At 34.6% G+C, this 21,230-nt stretch overlaps 1 protein-coding gene across 1 annotated transcript in view; it reads left to right on the forward strand.

Moving 5' to 3' along the window:
- The window catches only part of LOC105331084 (uncharacterized), a 109,598-nt gene that overhangs the window by 73,689 nt on the left and 14,679 nt on the right, over positions 1-21,230 (forward strand). The window contains exons 11-21 of the mRNA XM_066069080.1: positions 3,305-3,697; positions 4,503-4,652; positions 6,343-6,628; positions 6,955-7,211; positions 7,836-7,981; positions 8,288-8,537; positions 8,973-9,130; positions 9,588-9,944; positions 10,131-10,515; positions 13,602-13,739; positions 15,614-15,760. Of these exons, the coding sequence (XP_065925152.1) occupies positions 3,305-3,697; positions 4,503-4,652; positions 6,343-6,628; positions 6,955-7,211; positions 7,836-7,981; positions 8,288-8,537; positions 8,973-9,130; positions 9,588-9,944; positions 10,131-10,515; positions 13,602-13,739; positions 15,614-15,760 (2,667 nt within the window). The remainder of the gene's footprint in view (positions 1-3,304; positions 3,698-4,502; positions 4,653-6,342; positions 6,629-6,954; positions 7,212-7,835; positions 7,982-8,287; positions 8,538-8,972; positions 9,131-9,587; positions 9,945-10,130; positions 10,516-13,601; positions 13,740-15,613; positions 15,761-21,230) is intronic.

The raw sequence follows: 21,230 nt of genomic DNA on the forward strand, positions 1-21,230 counted from the left end.
ATGTGGTTCTGAGATAGAAACTGAAAAAACTGGGTGCATTTCTTAATTACCCCCCAAGAGGACTTCTATAGGCTATTATATGTTTCCAAAACCAACTAGGGTAAGGTGTGTTGGGTGAGGACAGAGGGGGAAGGGAGACTCAATCAGGTCTGTCCCAGTTTTGAACCTTTGTTTTTTATTGAATTTTGAAAAATATGACAAATTCTGATTGATTTTCGGCAATGCAATGTAAATTGAGTAGATGTAAAAACCTTTGATTTCCCTTAAATCTTTGATAAAATTTCATACATCAATGGCAACATGTTACGAAGATGCATTGACCGCTGAAAGTATTATTTCATCCCAGGCAGATATGTCACGGTTTATGTAAACTTATAAACTATAGGACTCAAAAAGGCTCGATAGGGCATCGGGGAAATTCAGTTTCACTTAAACGGTATTAGCAGATAAAGGCAATATGATCAAACAAAAGAACGAGAGAGCTTTGTCAACTTATTGTTGATTAAGGAGATACTGAGACGTTGTAATGTTCAGAGTCCTGAAGGAGCTCTTCTGGCTTTGTTTGTATGACCGAGGAGGCAATCCGTTCACTGGATCAATATCCAAAAAGGGGGGGGGGATGTTTGAAGCCTTCAATCCCCATACAAGGTGTAGCGACTGCACTGCAATCTCGACTATTTACGGCTCCATTTTATGACCAGTAGACACTTGCTTCTACCGGTGTTGCATGTTTGTAATACTATTGAGACTGGACCCGATACGGATCTTTTTGATGTGGATCTGCCATATGCTCCAGACAGGCTGCTCCTGGATTCTTTGTGTGCTGGATTTTCTTTTTTTTTTTCAAATAAGATTTGGGCATTCTTGGGGGAAAGATTGAACATACAGATTTAATGAGAGAAAGGAGATATTTATAAACTAGGATTGATAATTGACTGGTCTCGTTTATTGAAGGAACTAAAATTTCTTACTCAATTTGATAGTGATAATGATGATTGAAGACATGTTGAATGCATTGTCCCTTTCATTAAAAAAAAAAAATAGTTTAAAAAGGAATGCATAAAGAAATGGATGATTAATGATTGGTTTAATTTTATTTCATATTTTTTGTAACTTATAGCTCTTTTGTGTTGGATAATTTAACTGTCTTTTTAAAAAATTACAGTTTACAGCACAGTTTAGGCCAGACTGCATCATATTGTGTGAATTTCGGATTTTAATTATAACAACTTCTGATATGAAGTGTATATGTATATGAAATAGGCTTGTGTGTCTTGAAGGAATATATAATACAAAATGTTAATGGGAAATAAGTGCATGCACTAGCATTGTTATACAATTGTATTCAAAACAAAAGTTGTGCAATGGCTCGATCTATACAATGAGCATTATGTGACCTATTAACTAGTTTCCCCAGTGTTGGATCGGATTTAATTCTTCAAGGATAAAATGTTTCCTAGTGTATATTTTCAAAATGGATGATATTCTACCAAAAGATGATACTCAGGTAAAAATTAAGAAAAAAAAATTCTCATAAATATAAAACATGTAATGATAATAGTGTTTGATAAATACTTCAAGTGGATTTCCCTTACACACCTAAGTTCTTGTATTCAGAAGTACATATATTTTTCAGATCAAGTATTTTCAAGTGTCTTTAGCTTTGAATAGAGTTACTGATTGGGAAAACAAATGCTTGGTTAACCCATATTGTCACCAAAACTGACTTAGTTTCACACTTAAGGTTAATGGTATGTATCAAAATAGTATGGGGTGATGTTTTCCTCTTCAGAGAATCTGCTACTCCGAAGTGTCGATGTTAATGTTGTGCCAAAAACCAGTTCGCAGTGACATACAACACTTTATCGCTGCATCTGCGATGGCAGCTTTAACACTAGATCTTATAATGATCTGTATCTTGCAGAATTATCTGAATACCAAGTCTTTCAAGGGTGTTTTAATTCCTCCAGAATGTAGTCTTAATTGGAAAGTTCAGGAGAAAACACGATTTCTAATTAGATCTGATTTAAAAAAAAAAAAGAAAAAAAAGAAGAAGATTGGAGTTTAAGGATTTTGGACGTTTTAATTGTGGGAAATTTAGATGTGTTATTTGACTGTGTATTCTGAAACTTGTGGTTTAATTTGTTCAAAGACATACATGTTGCAAATTTCTTTTCTCTAAATAAAAGGATAACTGTTTAAAGATGTATTAAATAGGCTTATAATGTTTTTGAGACTGATTCCCTTGATAAAGATATCAACGTAATACCACAAAGATTTTATGTTATAGAACAGTGTTCGTGATTGATGTGGTTAACAGTTTATTTTGAATCAGATTCTCCTCCTGTGTTTGCTTTATCAGACGTTACGACCCCCTTCAACTTTTATTAACTTCTTGAAAGGCACACCTGATGTGGTCACCCATTGATACAAAAACTTTTGATTACGGCAAATTTACGACAATTTAACGCCACATTTCCTGAGGAGATTCTTATATACTGTACGCATGAAGCGCACACTGCTGAGATTTTGGGATATGGTAATTTATTGCTTTGTCAATAAGCGAAGAGTTGACACATTTTAAAAATGTAGTTAGCAATTCATCAAACATGACATAGGCTCTTGACTCTGTTTACAATGAAATGAGGGACAGTAAAGATTTACCTGTGACTCGAGGGACATTCTACAAAGAATATTGGTTCAAGTGAAAGGGATGTCATGATCCGTAAAAATATATAGAAAGACTACTTAAAGTTCTGTTGTTTGCATATCATATTTTAGAATCCCTGAATGTTGTTGATTTTGCTCAAGAGTTTTCATAACCATTTATATTAAACACATCTAATAATTAAACCTGCAAACCTGCAAGTTTTGATAATTTGAATTGGGTTTATATATGAAATTATATCCACATGCCTCGTGATTTTATACAAAATTACAATTAACAATGGAACTGTGGTTATTAATTCATCAACCAGGTATCTGAAATACCATTATCTTGAAGGAACTACACACTGCTGTTTGTAGAACAGTAAAGAGTTAACCTTTAGTCAAAATTTTGAAAAAGGGTTCAAATTAAGTTGTTACTTATAAATTGGTAGTACATGTATGTATATTACAATCATAACTTTGAATTTGACCAGAATAGAATAAAATTTTATCATGATATGAGGATTTTTAAAAGTGCAATATGAGGCCACAAAATATTATCACTCTTCCATAATTTCCTCAGTGAATTTTAGGCTTATATATTGCCAAACTAAGATCATTGAGATGCTTAAACCAAAATGTATTTTTTTTGCAGTTGCAAAAGTTGGTGGTAGGTGGTGAGTTGCCATGCTCCAAGGAAGACGTGGCGACACTGGCCAGCATCCAGCTCCATATCGAGGAGGCGTGGCCAGAGGACAACCTCCCAAACTACACCAAGTCTGACCTCGCTCTCTTCAATAAAAAACTCTTGGACTCTCACAAGTATCTGTCCAAGACCCCTGACCCCCAGGAGAATCTCCGAAGGCGCAAGGAGCTTATCCGCAATAACAGGGCCCTCAGGATCACGCAGAGTCGCCGTAAGGGGAGGCTAGTGCGTCAGTTGACGTGCGTCAGCGACCATGATGAGAACAGTCATAACGAGGTTGACCTGTCCCAGTTTCTACCCCCAGACTTCACCACCTCCAAGAAAATACGCTATATCATACAGGTATGTCTGTGGGAGGTTGCTCCGTCACCTTGCGAATTAGTCACCTAACTATCTGCGTCTTTTGTTCTTATCATCCTCACCAGCCCATCTGTGCTTAGTGAATTAATGCATAATCAATTTCTTGATAAAAGTTAGAAATGAATTTGTTTTTGTTTGTTTTTGTACAAATTTTTATTTCTTTCATTTTTGCCTTTTGGATGGGTGTGGGATGGGGGAGGGGGGGGGGGGGTCTATAAGCAATCTATTTTATGAGAATTAAGAAGAGTATACATATATGTCTGGTTTATAGTCTTGCACTCCTTTACCATGATATGGCTCGTTTTCATGGAAACAGAAAAATGGAATTTTTCTATAATCCAGGACATCAGACTCTATCCGCCAAATGAATACACCAATAACAGAATGAAAAATAATCATCAAGAACTTAATGGACTCCATCCGATTCTAATTGCCTGTCATAAAAAAATCAGAAATCTCTCATTTTCGGATTTTGAAAATAATTACTAAAGACCACTGTATTACAATGCACCAATTACAAAGCAAGAAAAAATAATAATGGTACAATCTTATACGTGAATTCAATCATAAATTGTATTGATTAAATGGTTAGATTGTAATCGCGGTTTCGTGTCGTTCAATGTATTATTGTCAATAAATTTAATCATACCTGCCTTGGAAAACGAGACAAAGATGAAATTGAAAAAAAAAATATTGCAACAACAGGATGTCCGTTATCATTTTTTATCATCAGTCGACCAATGTGGGACCGAGAATGAGTTTCCGTGTTTGTGTTTTCCTTTGGCAGGAAAAACAGAAGAAGTTGTGGCATGCCCCATACTATGACAGCGAGATGAAACTGAAGCAGCAGTATATTAAGATCTGTAAGAATCTACCAGCCTTTGGATGTAAACTGTATCAGGTCAAAGAATTACTGCGAGGGAATGCCCAGAAAAAGGTGAGGTGGCCCAAGAATGTCTTAAATGAACTAAAAGTTGTCCACAAATTTTGTCAAGTCCGGGAGCTACTGGGTGGAAATCAATGCTCAGGAAAAAGTAAATATAATTATTTCTGAAAAAATATAAGATTTAGTATTCTAAAATATTGGCAGAAATGACTTAAAACGGTTTCAATGTAAACTAGGTTCTGGGGGTAATTGAAAAGAAAAACTAAAATATTAATGCAGATTAAAAATAGGTACCAGGGTAATTGAAAGGAAAAACTAAAAATACCCCCCCCCCCCAAAAAAAAAAATTATAATTGGTAGAAAGGGAAAAAGTGCAAGGAATAACTGAAAAAGGTTAATTTATAGGAAAAAATGGGGGCCCTAAAATAAGAAATAAAACAAGAATTTTAGGAACATTCAAAGGCTTAAATGCTTTTTGTGTAGAAAATAATCGATTTTCAAAATATACTATTAAGAACATCTTATTAATTGAGTAAAAGTATGGAACACCCAAATAGGAGATATGATAAACTGTGAATGAGTTTTTACATTGGTCATTTTCTTTGTTTCTTTTAAAATGTTACATTGCTATTTTGTCACTGGATCAGGAAGACAATTCAGGTTAGGTTGGCAACCTACAGGCCTCATTTATGAGAATCACCATAGGTATCTATTACACTGGTATAAAGAAAACAAAGTCAGTAATAGTAGTTACAAATGATAAATTATTATCAAAATTGTTTAAGGAACTCATTATTTATCAGTACAGAGCACACACATAAGAACTAACCACTGACTACATTACAATCCCTGTAACAGCATATTTCAGCTGACAAGTGCATCAAGTATACATTGTATCACCATTGTGTAATATGTCATACTGATAAAGTCACACCACCGCAGCAATACCTCACATTATCGAGAGGCCCAATCCAGCGCTATGTAGATATGATGCAGTGCAGGTTGTTCGTAAAACTTTTACAACATATTTATTTCGGTGGTATCCCAGCCTTATCAAGGCTAATTATGTAATCAGAGGAATGGCGATGAAAAACATTCGCAATTAAACTGTTGTTAATTCTTTCGTTTCCTCACATGATGTTTTTCTGTCAGTCTTCAAGTTCTTCATAAAACTGATTACATTTGTCAGATTTTTGTCAGATCACCCTTGAGTTGATGAGGAGAAGTGAGGCTCGGCCTTGGATTTATCAAGTAGATTATTTGCATTGTTTTGATGATGAGGAAGGGGAGTGTAGAATCATTTTAATTATGGTTGTTTCGGTAGATAATAATCACTTTCAAATTCTCCCAAAAAAAACAAAAACATTTGGACCAAAAAATTTAGTTCTATCTCATTTAAATTGTAGTAATGTATAACTCACATGTTCATTTGTGTAGCAATTAAGTATGAACCGGTAAATTGACTGTAGAATGTGTTATTACAGAATTAAAGTCTTTCATATGTTTTAGGAGTTAAACTTATGTTCAATCTCTGCAGGCTGTTGCAAAAACAGCACAATAACTTTTCATTGGAATTTAAAGTGTGGGGCCAATTCACATCTATAATTCATATGTGTCTTGTCATAGAAACTAAACATTATGATGCAGACTATTTAATTTTCATTTGCAGAAAAAAAGACTTTTGTAACAAGTGATATAAAACTTTGATCATTATTGAATGTGTTATTTCTTCGTTGTGTAGATTGCCCGATTGCTCGGTGTCAACAATGATAAGATCATACTTCTGGACAGCAAGACCAAGCTTCTACTGAAATCCCAGAGTATAGCCGAACTGGAGGTGTGGAACACTGGATCGGGGAAATCCCACGATGGCCTGGTGCTGGAATTCCGAGGTTCCAAACCGTGGCACCTCACCATGGCCTCACAGGAGAACCTCAAATCCGTCACTGCTATTCTGTTTGACGCCCTTGATATGGACGGAAGATTTCTGAATAACGGTACTCTACGACGGGAAAGCTTCGATTTTGGTATAAAAACTTTGACTCCAAATTATTTATGATTTTTTTTCTATACTGCTGATTAGAAGAGACTTTCTTCTTGAAAAGTAGATTAAGAAGTAATGTTTCTTGTTTTGTACTTTTATCTTGGTAAATTACACTACAACTGTACTAAAAAAAAATTGAATTCTCTTTCTGGAATCTTCATGAATTTTAATAATCAAAACAGATTGTTACTTGATTTGTTGAAATTATGTTGCAGATTCTCCCATTAACTGTTCATTATGCTAAAAAAATAACAATTATTTACTTTCTGTCTAAAATATAGTGAATGCCTATTCATTGTCTGTACATAGATTTCCATCGTAAGCCCCCCATACTGAAGCCCGCGACAGACAGAGGAACCAAGTACTCACAGGAGCTCCAGAATCTACAGAAGATGCTACACTTCCCGGAGGAAGTGGCCCTCCTGCTGACCGAGACTGAGCACGCTCTGTTCACCTGTGTCCCGCCCGCCCACTACATCCGACAGGTGACCACCGACATCTCCCGGGGGTCACTGGTCTACCACAAGGTGTCCAGCGTGGAGGACCTGATACAGAGGTTTAATGAGGTAGTTGTCCAGTTCTTGTTACGAATCAGAAATTCTCTATTTCGTGTATGGTACAGGGTTAATTGAGGTATTAGTCTAGGTCATGCTACAAAAATATTCAAAAATGTACCAATTGAATACTGTGTTTTTATTCATATATAATGAACATAAATTTTTGTGGATTTTATGAAATTGACAGTTTTGAGGTTACATAAATTTGTGGATGATGGTTTTGTGGATAAATCTCTGTCCATCATTCGATGAATGACAAAGAACATTTGATTTAGTGGATTGACTCCACAGAATCCATGAAAATTGGTGTTCAATTATTTCAATGATTAAATATTGAAACTACAATTACTGTTAAAGCATTGTATTTAAAGATATGCAATAATGTAATGCACAGTGCTATTTTGCATTAATTTACGGTACATGTAATTTCCAAGTCACATCTTTTGATCTTTATTTTTTCTATCATTTCACTGGCATGTTTAGATTTAAACATGTTTAAATTTGAAAAATGAAGAAAAGAGGGATTTTTTTTACATGCATTGCTAAAAAAATTTCGTACCAGTATTTCATGCAGAAAAAATATGATGAAAGAAAGAATATTGTTTTGCTGTAATGGTGTTACGAATTAATTAGGTCAGCTCTTGGGTGACCCAGCTCCTGATAACTCAGCCCACCCACGAGGACCGTAAAGCCATTCTGTCCTGTATTGTAAGGCTGGCCTTCTACTGCTGGTGCATCGGAAACTTCAACACCACCATGGAAATCGTCGCAGGGCTCAAGTAAGAACCTATTCCAATAGATGCTCTGTAAAGATTAAAGCTGGGATGGGATATTTCATTTAATGGGTTGTATCATGTCATGTTACATAGCCAATTGTGCTTCATGTGAATTTCATGTTAAAAAAGCATTTACATGAATTTTACATGAAATTCCCATCAAATCAATTTCATGGGATATTTACGTACACGAATTTCATTGAAATTGTTTTTAAGGCTAGATATTACAAAAGCATATCATATACAATTCACATGAAAATCTCTATACATGTATGAATTTCTAGTCATGAAAATATTGACTCTCGTCAGGTCAGACAAGTTGAAGCCGTTTTGGCTGTCCATGGTGGACGAGGATCTTTCGACCTTCAACTGGTTGTGTGGTGCCCTGATGTCCCGGGAACTGACCGATGAGTACCGCGAGGCAGTCAGCCGCTCGCTGGACATCCCTGACTGTAAGGTGGTGCCATTCTTTGGGGGGTTCCTGCGGGATCTTCGATCTCTGTTCATCAATGTTCCAAGCATCATCGTCTTGCCCTCAGAGGAGAACCAATCCTTAGAGGTAAATTGAAATGATATAAAAATACTTTTACTGTGAAATCCATTGTTTCATTTTGTGGCAGAGGGATTTGGTACTTAAACCCAACCTACTGGGTAACCTCCCCATGAATTTCATCCCCAGTTTTTTGTTTGTCATACATTTTGTACTTAAAAATGATTGACTCATGAATATTATCAATTCATGTAATTATGTTGAAATGCACAATATTGAAAATTCTAACAATCCACAAAATTTGACTCCTACAAATACTCAATGCACTGCCGATACTAGTACATGTGTATTTTACAGAAATTTTAACAATTTTGTTGCTTATTTTTGCATGACTTTTCTATGTCATACATAGTAAAAATTTAGTGGTATGTAGAAAACAAGGATTGAATACGTATTACCTTTGAATTCAAATAAGATGACTATAGTTTTGTTTCCCTCTTGCAGTTTATCTCTGATTACAATGGAGAGGACCGGTTTATGACACGCATTGGTGTAGGTGGACTGATCAACATGGACAAGCTCAAGCAGACGCATCACGTCCTGAACGACATCGCACTGTTTCATTATCACGCAAAACAGCAGATTGAGACTGTGAACAGCAGGTCAGAGGAAATTGAGTTCTCTCCCTTGAACAGAGTTTGTTTTTTCAGATCTATTAGAGATAGAGTTATCATTCTTGCATTACTCTTCCAAATTTTTCCAAGAAAATGCAATTGATGCGTATGTACTGTGCTTTTATCAATTTTGGTGGATATTAGTTCTCCTGGATTAACAAAATAATTTAAAATGAAAATTTGTCAGCAATAGTCCTTGTGATACAAATTTTTGTCACGTTTCATAGTTTCCATGGATAGACTCAGCAACAAATACATGAGTCAACGTGTTCAACAAATATTAATGATATCACAGTATTCCAAAATCTTATTAAGGTCATGATAATCTATAAATCTGTATCTGCTTTTGATAGATGTATAGAATCCTGTGAAAATTAAAATGTTGTACAATGTACAGTGTATTTGAAGTCATCGCATTATTACAATAGATTAAAATCATTGACAGACCAGGCAGCTGTTTTGATTTCGAAAATGATGGGGACAGTGACTATGACCTTGACCTAGATTCCTACCAGCCCATCCGCCCGGTCTTCAGCGAGCATGAGGTGATGATCGTCACTCCAAAGATGGCCGCCCTGAGTCAGCACCAGCTGCAATGCATGCACCACGGGAGCACGGTGATTCACGTGGATAACGACAGCAGTCGATCTTGCATGTGCCACCTGAGGCTGGAGATCGACAATGCCACCCTCTCCTGGCACCGCCCAGCCTGGAGCTCACTGGTGGGGAACACCTGGTCGTATCCAGATTACGGTCAACGAGGGGAGTCAGAGTCCGCCTCGTCGCAAGTACTGTGTTCAAGGTCAGCAAATATAGATGGGACTTATTCATAGAAATTATTAGACAACTAATATAAATAACAAAAAATGTTATTTTGATACATACAATTTGTTTAATATCCTTTTCATTTGAAGAATTTTTGTAGAAATAGTAAAATGTATTTGTTTTTGTTACTATTTTTCAATCATAATGTTTGAATGTCCTCTAGGTATTCAAATGGGCAGGATGTGGATGACATGCTGGAAGATGGGTACATTGATCTCCGCCTGGTGAAGGCTGTGAATTCTGGGGTGGAGGAATCCATCGACATAGCTGCACTCTCCAAGAGGTATTGTCTGGACGGAATGAACTCTCGCCAGAATGTGATATCGCTTCTGTACGGAGTGGGGCACTCAGAAAACAGGAAGCTGTATTTTATGGCCCCCTACAACATGGCCAAAATCTGGTTGACGGGACTACGGAAAATTATCAACGCCTTTCAGAAGATGCGATGGCAGACGGACAAGCGGATTCAGCACCTGAAGTTTCAGTATCTACAGTTGTTCTATGAAGGAGAGAAATGTCAGGGGCCCACACCTGCTGAAGCCATCAAGGTAAAGAGAGAGAGAGAGAGAGAGAAATGTCAGGGAATTTTTCCTGTTGAGGCCTTCAAGATAATATCACAGTTTAGAGTGATTATTTCATTTGTGTGTTCATATGTTTCATTTTTAGAACATTTCATTCATGTTCAAAACTTCATCTGTATTGGTCATACTGGGCTATTAATTTCTCCCTTTCTTAAGCCTTTGGCTCATAAAGAGGAAAGGAAAAGGTATTTTCACACCTAACTGGAATATTATGCATTTGAAATTTTGCAGCTTTTAATTTCTTATTGAAAAAAATAAATAAGGCCAGAAATGTGAAGAAACGGAGCAAAATAGCTTTATATATTATTGCTTATCTATGATTACCGTGATACGTACAGTATCAATGATATATTGATCTTTGATATGCTTCCAATATACAACTTTTAAAAATGCCTTGTTGAGATTTTTAAAAAATTGCGATGAAAGCACCTGACTTTTTTGCAGAAAAAAAAATGAAATGACAACATAATGAAAAAAGAAAAGTAAAATTGTGTTAAAGTTGAATATCACTGTGATGTATGAGTAAACGCTGGTTCTCCAAAAAAATTTTGATTCATAGTTTCCCCCCCCCCCCCCCCCTTCCCCTCCAAAAAAAAGATTGCTCTATCGACAAAGTTAAAAAATTTAACTCACGTTCAAGTGCTATAAGAAAGGTTTATCAAGTGCCATTCTAAAAAAAAACATGCAGAGTTTCTAGTTAACCAATGGTTGTGGAGAAAATCTGAGTCATTTGATAATTTTATTATTGTGTATAAAATATAAATACAGTGTATCAATAAATTTGAGCCAAAGATTGATGGGTAATTGTAAAAATATGGCAATGGATACCAGCTGGCTCTGGGATCATGAAAGATCTTAGGCTCAAGTCAAAATTGTAATCATTTACCCAAAACTTATTAACCATAGTTTTTAACTTGAAGTGTGTAGGTAGCAAGAAGATAGGAAAACAATCCAAAAAACATGTTCCGAATTTTGATTGTATGTTATTATAAAAATTATAAAATGCAAACAAATATCTTCAAGATCCTGTGCCCTGTGAAGTAAAAACAATATTGATTTCATAACGAGTCATCTTTTAAAAAAAAAAAACCCACAATAAACAATGTTCAATGACATCTGTTACAATTATTATCCAATGAATCTGAAGAGTCTTGTTTGTTTCAGTTTTCGATATCCTTCAAATAATATCAAAGCTGGGTTTTATTTAAAATCCAAAAGCTGTGACAATTGATGTATTGAACAGTATGTCAATTCAATCATTATATTTTGATGTATCAATTTTGTGCATCTGTATATTTGAGCTTTTCATTTTTTTTTTAAACATAAAAAAAACTAAATTATTTTCTCCGGACATGTACAACAAAAAGGTATGCATAGAAAAACTAATTTTAGCTATGAAAAAATTGACTAGCTGTGCTGCTTCTAGAACTCCCATTGGATTCCTATGTAAATATACTGCTGGGACTCCATTGATGATTAAATAGGGAAATTCTTTACGTTTCAAATCTGCATTTAGTGTAGAATTCTTCAGTTACTTGTTTTCTGTAGAATATATATGTCTGTAGACATTGATAGTGGTATGTGATGGAAATGCCCCCTGGATTTTTTGTAACTTTTATAACATGCAAAAAATACCCAGATAATATTGTATGTGAAGAAGTGGCTTACAATGAATGTGTATATTTTAACGGAGTAAAATTCGACAGTCTATATGCAACATTGTGTTGACATGTCAGGCTTATTGCAGAAATAAGAACTCAAAAATGTCTCCCTGATAATTTACATGTATTTCAGTTACCCTTTTCAAAACTATATTTGCATCACGATCCTGATGAAAATTACGGATTCGGAAGATTAACTTAATTTTAGTAGAACTTTACCAAAATATTTCCCCTCCCACGCAATTATGTTTACCAAAATTACATTGTTTATGGGAAGTTTTAAAAAAGTGAAGAAGAAATGCCATTGTGGGTAATGTTTCAAACCTGTGAAAAGAATTGCAATGATTGGGTATTAACGACTCAAATGGTGTGGGATGAGTTCCCTTACAAAGGATTATCGGCATCTCCTTGCCCCGTTTATGTGTCATTTTTGTCGAACTCTCATTAATAACGGTAATGTCTTCTAGCACATTGTGCCCTGAAACTCAGTTGAGGTGTTATGTCTTTGGGTTGCATTGTGAATAAATTTACAGTCGGCATGGTAATTTTATAGATTTGACATAAACCCGTGCCAAAGAAGCCTGCCTGACTCTTCTAATTCATCAAAAATGACATGCTACGACAGTTAACGACATAACTAAGGCCTCTCTTTGGCAGCTCGGAAGGGAAATTGTGAATGCCCTGACCGCATTAGGAATTCTGCGACTCAGGATACATAAATGAGGAAATGTTGTTGTTTTTTTTAAATGTAATATTCAATTTTGTAATTTTCCTTTGTCTTGGGTCATTCTATTTTTGGGTGACTTAACTGTGTCAGCCTTTAAAAAAAAGGACCATTCACTCTTTCTATTCTTGGAAAATTTGGTTTATTAGAATATAGACTTCCTCTGTTTAATAAAAATTTTATTTTTGTTTAAGTATATCTTGTCCAAGTATATATGTCTTTTACATTTGGATGGAACACGACCCCCACCCCCCTCCTTTCAGAACTTTGTTTCTATCTGTATAGTCAAAGCTCAGAAATGGTCATCTAAAAAACAAAAAAAAAATGGTAATCATGGTAAAAAATGAAATTTTTGAAAATGGTTTAGAATTTTGAAAATTATAAAGTATTTATTTGATTAAGGAAATGTCACAGTGTCTAAGATTGGACAGCATCCATATTAATTGGGTAGGCATATTGATCACATGTTGCTACTCAAGGACCAAGGGATATTGCAGCATTCCCTAGCTCGTGTTTCATTCATCCTTTGACAACATATGATTGAAGCTCTTGATTGATTTTATTGCGGGGTGAAAATGATTCAAAGAAGTGCAAATGAAGTTTAATGTCTACTTTTTAAAAAATTCTTTAAAATATCTGTAGGGGATTTTCTAAAATTTTCATCACAGATTTTTGGTGGCAGGCGGTGGCAGGGAGGACCACAGTTAGTGGGCAGCCAGGAAATCCCATCATCCATCAAACGAACACCAAGCTTCTTCTCTTCCACCAAACCCAAGAAATCATCCGCAAGCATCAGTTCATACAAGGTGAGTGCAAAGAAATTTTAAGGGGAGATTTAAATGTCCAAAATTAACAGGTATTGTAAAGATTTCTTAACTCTTTGCTGAAAATGATGGAACCTTGCATGTTGTTAAAGCTGCTTGGTCCGCTTTTATATCAAATTTAATGCAGGCTTTTAAATGATGGTTATGCTTAGTATATGTATAATAATGGATATTGCAGTAGTTTTTCCAGTCAATTATGCCAAATTTCAATAAACTAAAATACTTAAAAAATTTGCTAACAAAACAAACGACATAAAAAGGTACCGCGTTATTTCGCCTCATGTTAAATTTCACCCCTGTCGACGAGACTGGTATGGTTGTATTACGACTTTGACATCGCTTAAATAAAGGTCGAAATGGTCAGACAAATTACAAATAAGCATGTGTACGTTTTCGTTTGCTAATATTTCTGAAGTCTGCTTTCTTTACAATCGATGCATAGCATGTGGGTTTATTAACCCCAATCAAGCAGTTTCCTTTTCTAATCATTCCCGTGATGCATTTTGGTTTGTTTTTTCGTTTGCCCAAAAAGAAATTATTTTTATTTATTTTGAATATTTCTAACTTTGAAAGGAGACTGATTCTGCTGGTGTAAATAGGAGAAAGTCCATAACTTTATAAGATGAATGGTTTGTATGGAAAAAAAATTGATTCTGTAATAAAAAAAAAATCGGACCAAGCAGCTTTAATCAATTGAATCTGGTTTACAAGTTAGTATACATGTATTTGGAAATATTTCCTTGTTCAATGTTTAGTGAAGATTACCCCTATGTGTTAATTAAGTTTTATGCTTACAGTATCAATCAATTGTGTAGAAATGTTTGAGTGTTAGGAATTTTTGTTGGATTGACCATAGCACGACCTATCATCCACTATTTTCATTTTTTTCCTATATCTGCAATGTGAAGATTTCCACTATTGTAATTTCAAAATTGTGTTTTCAATTAACATAATAATGCTTATAAAGTAGTGGCAGGGATGGGCGATTTTGTTTCGTTATAAGCGTTATTCGTTATATCCGTCAGTTTTACATCATGTATTTAAGTCATGAGGAATAAAAATCACATTGCTGTAAGTGTCAATTCATTATAAGCTTGTTTGCTATAACCATGTCTTACTGTATTTATATTTAGTTCTGCTCCAATCAAACTGGAAAACAGTCTGTGTGATTTCAGATTGTGTTGTACAACAAAATTGCACTAAAATGAAGGCCAATACTGAAGCATCAAAGCTTGTTCACTATGATCTTTGCATAATTATAGATTTGCCGAATCCCTTCAAAAAGCAGCAAAGTGAAATATATAAATCTTTAAAATTTAATTATGGAAGATTACTCAAGATTTATGATAATGCAGACTTCTTGTTCTGAGAAAGAAGTTTATTGAAAGCTTCTAAAAATAATTTCTGATGGAATAATAAAGGGTAGAATCTGGTTTCTTTTCGTTATGAATGATTGTCATGTTGCAAAGGTTAGAGAAACCCAATGAAGGGGATTTGAACTGGTAATGATGTCTGCAGAGTTTGCATATAATGTTGGGATCTTCTGTATGGTTTCTGTCTCGATCGCATTGAAATGTTGTTCTCAATTTTTCCATCACGATGTCTAAGAGAGTGACTGGAAACCTAGCTAGCAATTAAACGATTGGTCAATGGGAATAAAAATCAACCTATATATTTGGCGAGAACTTTCAACAAAAATTTCTCCTTTCGTCGGATAAGTTCCATTACCGCTAAAGAAGATTTTTTTGAAGTCCAAATTTTGATTGCATAAAAGGTGGATATATATGGTATTTTGGAATATTGCTGCAGTTTGATCTGACCCATGAAAGGAGGAAGGTGTCTGTGCTCAGTGATGCTTAGTGTGGTGTTGGTGGTTCTATGTTGGGGCATCATCATTTACTTTGTCGTCTGCTGGACATGTTTCTTTGGAATTCCGGGTCATGTTTTGTCCACTAACAAGCCATTTCTGTAGCAGGAAGCCCGCATTTCAGTTTGCCTTTTTGGTGAGTTAATTGGCAGTGTATTTTTATAAACTTTTTATCTTTTTCCTATTTTCTTCTTTTTTTTTTGGTCTGATCAAAAGCAATTTTATGTATTAGTTTTTTTGCATTTTCTTGTTAATGATTTTCCTAATGAATGGAGTTTTAGAAAGATGGTCAGGATATAAAGTAGCGTTTTTATCTTGTCTTAGCGCCTTACCTTAAATAAATGGTACAAAATATTATGTGTAACAATTTTGAAATCAAACAGGTTTTATTGTATATGTAAATGTATCTATTTGCGCAATACATCAAAGTTGAGACAGTAATGTCGCGACGCGTATTAATTGCTAGTAAGTAAACAAACAATCAACCAATGATATTGCAGCAGTTTTTTCTCCGCAGCTAACATCTGTGAAGCAATCAATGATGGATATTTTTTTCAGGATCACAACTGTTATTTTTGGGAATGTCATTTATTTGGTGTTTTTTTGTGATTCTTACAATATACCTACTGCTGCACGATTGCAGGAATTCATTTCTTAATGTTTATAAATGTCTTTGATCTTCAGATCAAATTATATTGTTGTTGGAATTTGCTTAGCCATACAATGCTAAGGTATATATGCTTACCTTATCTCCCCCCTCCCCCCACTCAAAAAAAATGCGATGAAAATAAAGTACAAAAAATTAAAATACGTAATTGCAAGTTAATGAAAACAGAAAGATCTAGATGCATGGTAGAATAATTGTTCATCACATTTGGATTTATAATTTATTTATTTAAACCGAGTGTGTTATTTAATACCAATATTGGGAGCATAATACTCGCCAGCGCGCAGTTTATTGATTATGTGAATTCATTAGATTATAGGCTTATAAGATTAAGAATACCGGTAGTTTTTATAAATCCAGTTTGATTCATATGTATTTTATGGATATGTATTGCATTTAATTTAATTTCTGAGCTAAAATAAATATTATTAGACTAATTTATGAGTCCAAAAAGTATTAATTTTTCAATTTATGAAAGTTGTAGTCATAATCTTGACAAATACAATCACATGTAATACAGTTGACGAAGTTTCCAGAAAAGTTGACCTGAGGTAGATCAATTAAGGTTGAGGAGAAAGACGCAGTTTTGAGATATACAACAATTTTTATCTAATAGTTTTCCCACTCTGACATGTTTATGGGTTTGGACTACAGCTAGCTAGATATCAGTAGTGCAGTGCAATTTTCAGTGAAACATAAAGTAAAAGGATAAAATATGATTTCCCCCCAATGAATGGATTGAATCAGATAGAAATAAAAAAAAAAGAAAAAAAGATGGAATTCAAGGGCTATGTAGAGGTATTAATCTCCCTTAAGTAACTGATTCCATAATTGTAATGTCCCAAAAAATCGAGTAAAAACCAAACTTGGTTGAATCAGAGATTTGATGCATTATTTCTCCCCCTCTAAGTTGATGAGGTCTCGGGCTTTCTCCATTAGTGGCTAGTGTAGGGCCTTATATAATTGATTTACAGACTAGAATTGGCTGGAGAAACTTTTGTGTTTATTTTACAACAGCACTCGCTGTACACGAAATCTGTCAGATTTATCCAAGACAAGAGTTTAATTATTGGCTTTCCCCAAACAAGGTTCTAAGAGCCCCCCTTAGTTCTGTAGATGATTTATTCCAAAACAGATTGATTAAACTGGTCCCCAGTTGGTTCATGGCTCTCCCCCTCTCTCGCAGGGCTCGAGACAAATACCAAGTGACAGCTTGGAACAATATTTTCTCCGATAATGAGATTTTCCGCAAACGGGTTATTACGATTACTGCAATACTGGCCGTGCAAAGAGGTTCGCCTGCAACAAGCGCATTTATCAAAATTTTCTCTGTAGGAACAATAGTTCTGTCAGGTTCTTTTGGATACTGTGTTATTTTGACGATAGATTTTGTGCGAAATTTTCTCACTGATCGTAAGCCATATGTGATTCAATTCCATTTACATACCCCCTTCCCCCCTTTCCAAAAAAAGGAAAAATTGTATATTGATCTTATTAGGCCCTACTTGAAAAATAGAAAATGAAGTGTGTCACTAATAATTTTTCTTTGGGACTATATTAGTGCTCTCGCTGATTTTTCAGTGCACGATTGGTAATGTAAATAGGTCAAATATTAAGTTTTAGCACTGTCACACAGAATCAAAATAGGAAATTTTTGTTTGAGTTTGATCATCTTAATTTTGATCTGTGCATTTTCACAGAGATCTTTATTTATCTTATTAATAAAAAATTGTAATCAATATGCTTGTTAGAATGATCAGGTTGTTTCAGACTAATTTGGATAATATTGAAGGATGAAATAATGATTTCTGTATAAACCCCACTGCTTTGAATGAGATCAAAAACATTCAAATTCTGTGAGCACACAAATATGTCAATGATTAAAGTTGCTTGTTCCTCAGAAAGGTTAAGTAACTCATCACCAATCAGGAATTGTTTGTTTTACTAAAATATTTCATATACTTGTCATATACTTTATATTTTGTCATTTAAATATGTCATAAAAGTGTTGCTGCCTATTTATGTACCGGTACAGTTTTCCATAAGAAAAAACTTCAATAAATTTGACTCAGTGGCAAAGTCATTCAAGTCAATGTTTTTGAGTTGGACCTTTCAGTCTGGAAGTGTAGAATGAACTTTCTTCAAATCTCCTCTTTGCCTTTTAATCTTATGCAATTACTGTTGGTATATATTATACTAAATATCTTCAGATTTCTTTAAAATTCACTAAGTATAGTATAACAGTGTTGAATAATTTGAAACAAGAATTGAGATTCAAATGCTCTGGTAAAAATGCTTTCGAATTGGCAATATATATTAGGCATGCGCGGATCTAGAGGGGGGGTCGGGGGGGTCCCGACCCCCCCTGGAAAATGAAAATTTATTAAATTTACATAGTAAAATTATCGCGAAAATATGCCTCGGACCCCCCCTGGCAAACACAATTATCCTTCGGACCCCCCCTGGAAAAATTTTCTGGATCCGCGCATGTTAGGGATTCATTGGTGTCATGAACTATAATGCATGCATTATGTAAAGATTGTCAGAAACAATTGCTGGATGCATCAACTGCAACAAGTTTCAAGTATTTGCAGCACCAATTTATTAAATTTATTTACATATATAAGTTTCAAATGGTCCACTATATCAAATATTATATTATTTGCATACTCAACATATATAACAGTTTTATTGTATATGCTTTAAATTACCATGAAGCACTCACAGATTAGAATTTGTGAGACCATGCAGTTAACTGGTCATGCAAATTATTTCTGTTCATAAAATTCATAATTCATGTGTTAGTACAGCAATAAAATTCCTATTCTATATTTCTTGAACCAAAACAAAATGCATCCTTACTATTCTATGGATTCTAAAGAAATTTATCTCCATCTCACAGAATACCCTAAGTAAATGGCAATTTTAAACAATATGCACTTACATTTTGTTCAGTTTTTTTTGGTGGTCGTTAGTTTTAAATGCATAGTTTTGAAGCAAGGAAGTTTTGAAAGGTGTGATGAAGGAAGTAGCTTTTAAATATAGCCAATAATCGTCAGGCCGGTGTAACAGATCAAGTCCTGATTCCCTGCAAAATATTGTTTGCTTTGCTCTTAATAGTAGCTACGGTTGTGCAAATTACGCTAATCAGGAACTTGATGCAACGATACTGCAACAGCTGAAAAATGCGAATTAAGAGCACGTACTGCCTGATGATCGAGATTAATGATCACAAAGCAGATGTGTGGATTTAACTATCTATTTGTCAGTGAAACATCACTTTGTGGAAATGATTAGATCTTGATGATTTCATGTATAGTTGTGTCTTTATAATCATCTACGTCGGTAATATTTAGATTATGAATATTTTCTTAGTGAATTAATTGACAGGTTAATTCATTAAGAAATTAAGGGGTCGAGGGAAAACGATAATGTTTTCATGCACTTAAAGGACCTAATACGGATAAGCAATAATGCCAATGGCCTGAGTAAATGCAGATTTGGGACGTGAAAGTGAATCATATATTGACATGTCCGGGGATCGAAACTCAAAGCAGGGAAGATGGGAGAAGTCGGCGGTATTGAATTCACTACTTCTGACAATCTCCCTCCCTAGCTGCCAATTTAATTATCAGGGAATTATGGGGCATTAGTCGCAGAAAAGTGGAGGGGACAAAACTTAGTTCTGATTCATAAAAACAAATGGATTTCTGATGAGGACGCGTTGTGCCAGCGCTGGTGCCGCCGTCTTATGACCCGTCGCTAGTCGACAACCTGTTCAAACAATAGGATTGTTGCTTCTGCTGCTTCTTCGTCTGTGACTCTTCACGGATGTTGCAAATTGCATATTTGCTTTGCAATTTTAGAGACGTAATTTTGTAGGGAAATTTTTTGTTCCCCAATGGAATGTTGGTGTATAGTTGATGTAACAATTGTTTTACTTCTTTAGATGAAATGGTAAGTCTATGAAATATGATCCTATTTAATTTAGTATTCATTATGAATATACAGACTGCTGCATAATGCATGTACAAGATTATAAGCAGTATTTGAAAGATCTATCACTTAACTGTCATTTTTATTATAGTTTATATATATATGTATAAAAAAATTCTCACATTTCATTCTTCAATAAAAAATTTGCTATCATAATTTATATAGAGAGATAATAATTTGACTACCGTAAACCAACTGTCATTCACAACAGCTTAGTTTTACAGTTTAACCACTATATATTAAGAAACTGCTTTGCAGCAACTAGTTGCTTGACCCAAAGCTAGAGTTAAGATTCATTTCTGTGAATTGTAAAGCTGGAATATTAATTTTTTAACTGCATAGTTATAAAATACATGCAGAACTGCTTCAAGAGTCTTGAGAATTGAGATCATGTCTCAATGATTTAGCTTTATATCAGTGTTGTCAATACAGTCCTCTGAAGCTTAGCTCTAAGGTAATAATAATTAAGGAATTGAGAGATTCTCTTTGCACAAGATTTGGTTTTTTTCATCTGCTATCTTCAAGCATCATTTCCTTAATGTCTACTGAAATCTTGTTGATGTTGGGATGGTTTTCCTGCTTGAAGCTTTTTCTTCATATTTTTGTGTTAAGCTTAACTGAAGGCTTGTAGAAACCATAGAAAAGTCTGTATAATTTGTCTTGAATACATTTCCTAATCTCTTCCTCATTACTACTGAAGCCCAAAAAAGATTCTGCATTGTGTCTTTGTTGCATTGAATTAATAAGTCATGGCTGCCGCAGTTTTTGGTCGACAATGATAATTCGTGGTGTGGGATTTGATCGGAACTTGATTGAATTTATTCAGAATACCATAAGAAATGACATTGATTGGCAGGGAATAAAGGTCCAAATGTTATAAAAGAGACTGTATTAATTATGATGGCTTTCATTCTGTGGTTACAAAAAAGTAATGGTCATTTTT

This window comes from Magallana gigas, chromosome 8 (genome assembly GCF_963853765.1).
Source record: "Magallana gigas chromosome 8, xbMagGiga1.1, whole genome shotgun sequence".
Lineage (NCBI taxonomy): Eukaryota > Metazoa > Mollusca > Bivalvia > Ostreida > Ostreidae > Magallana > Magallana gigas.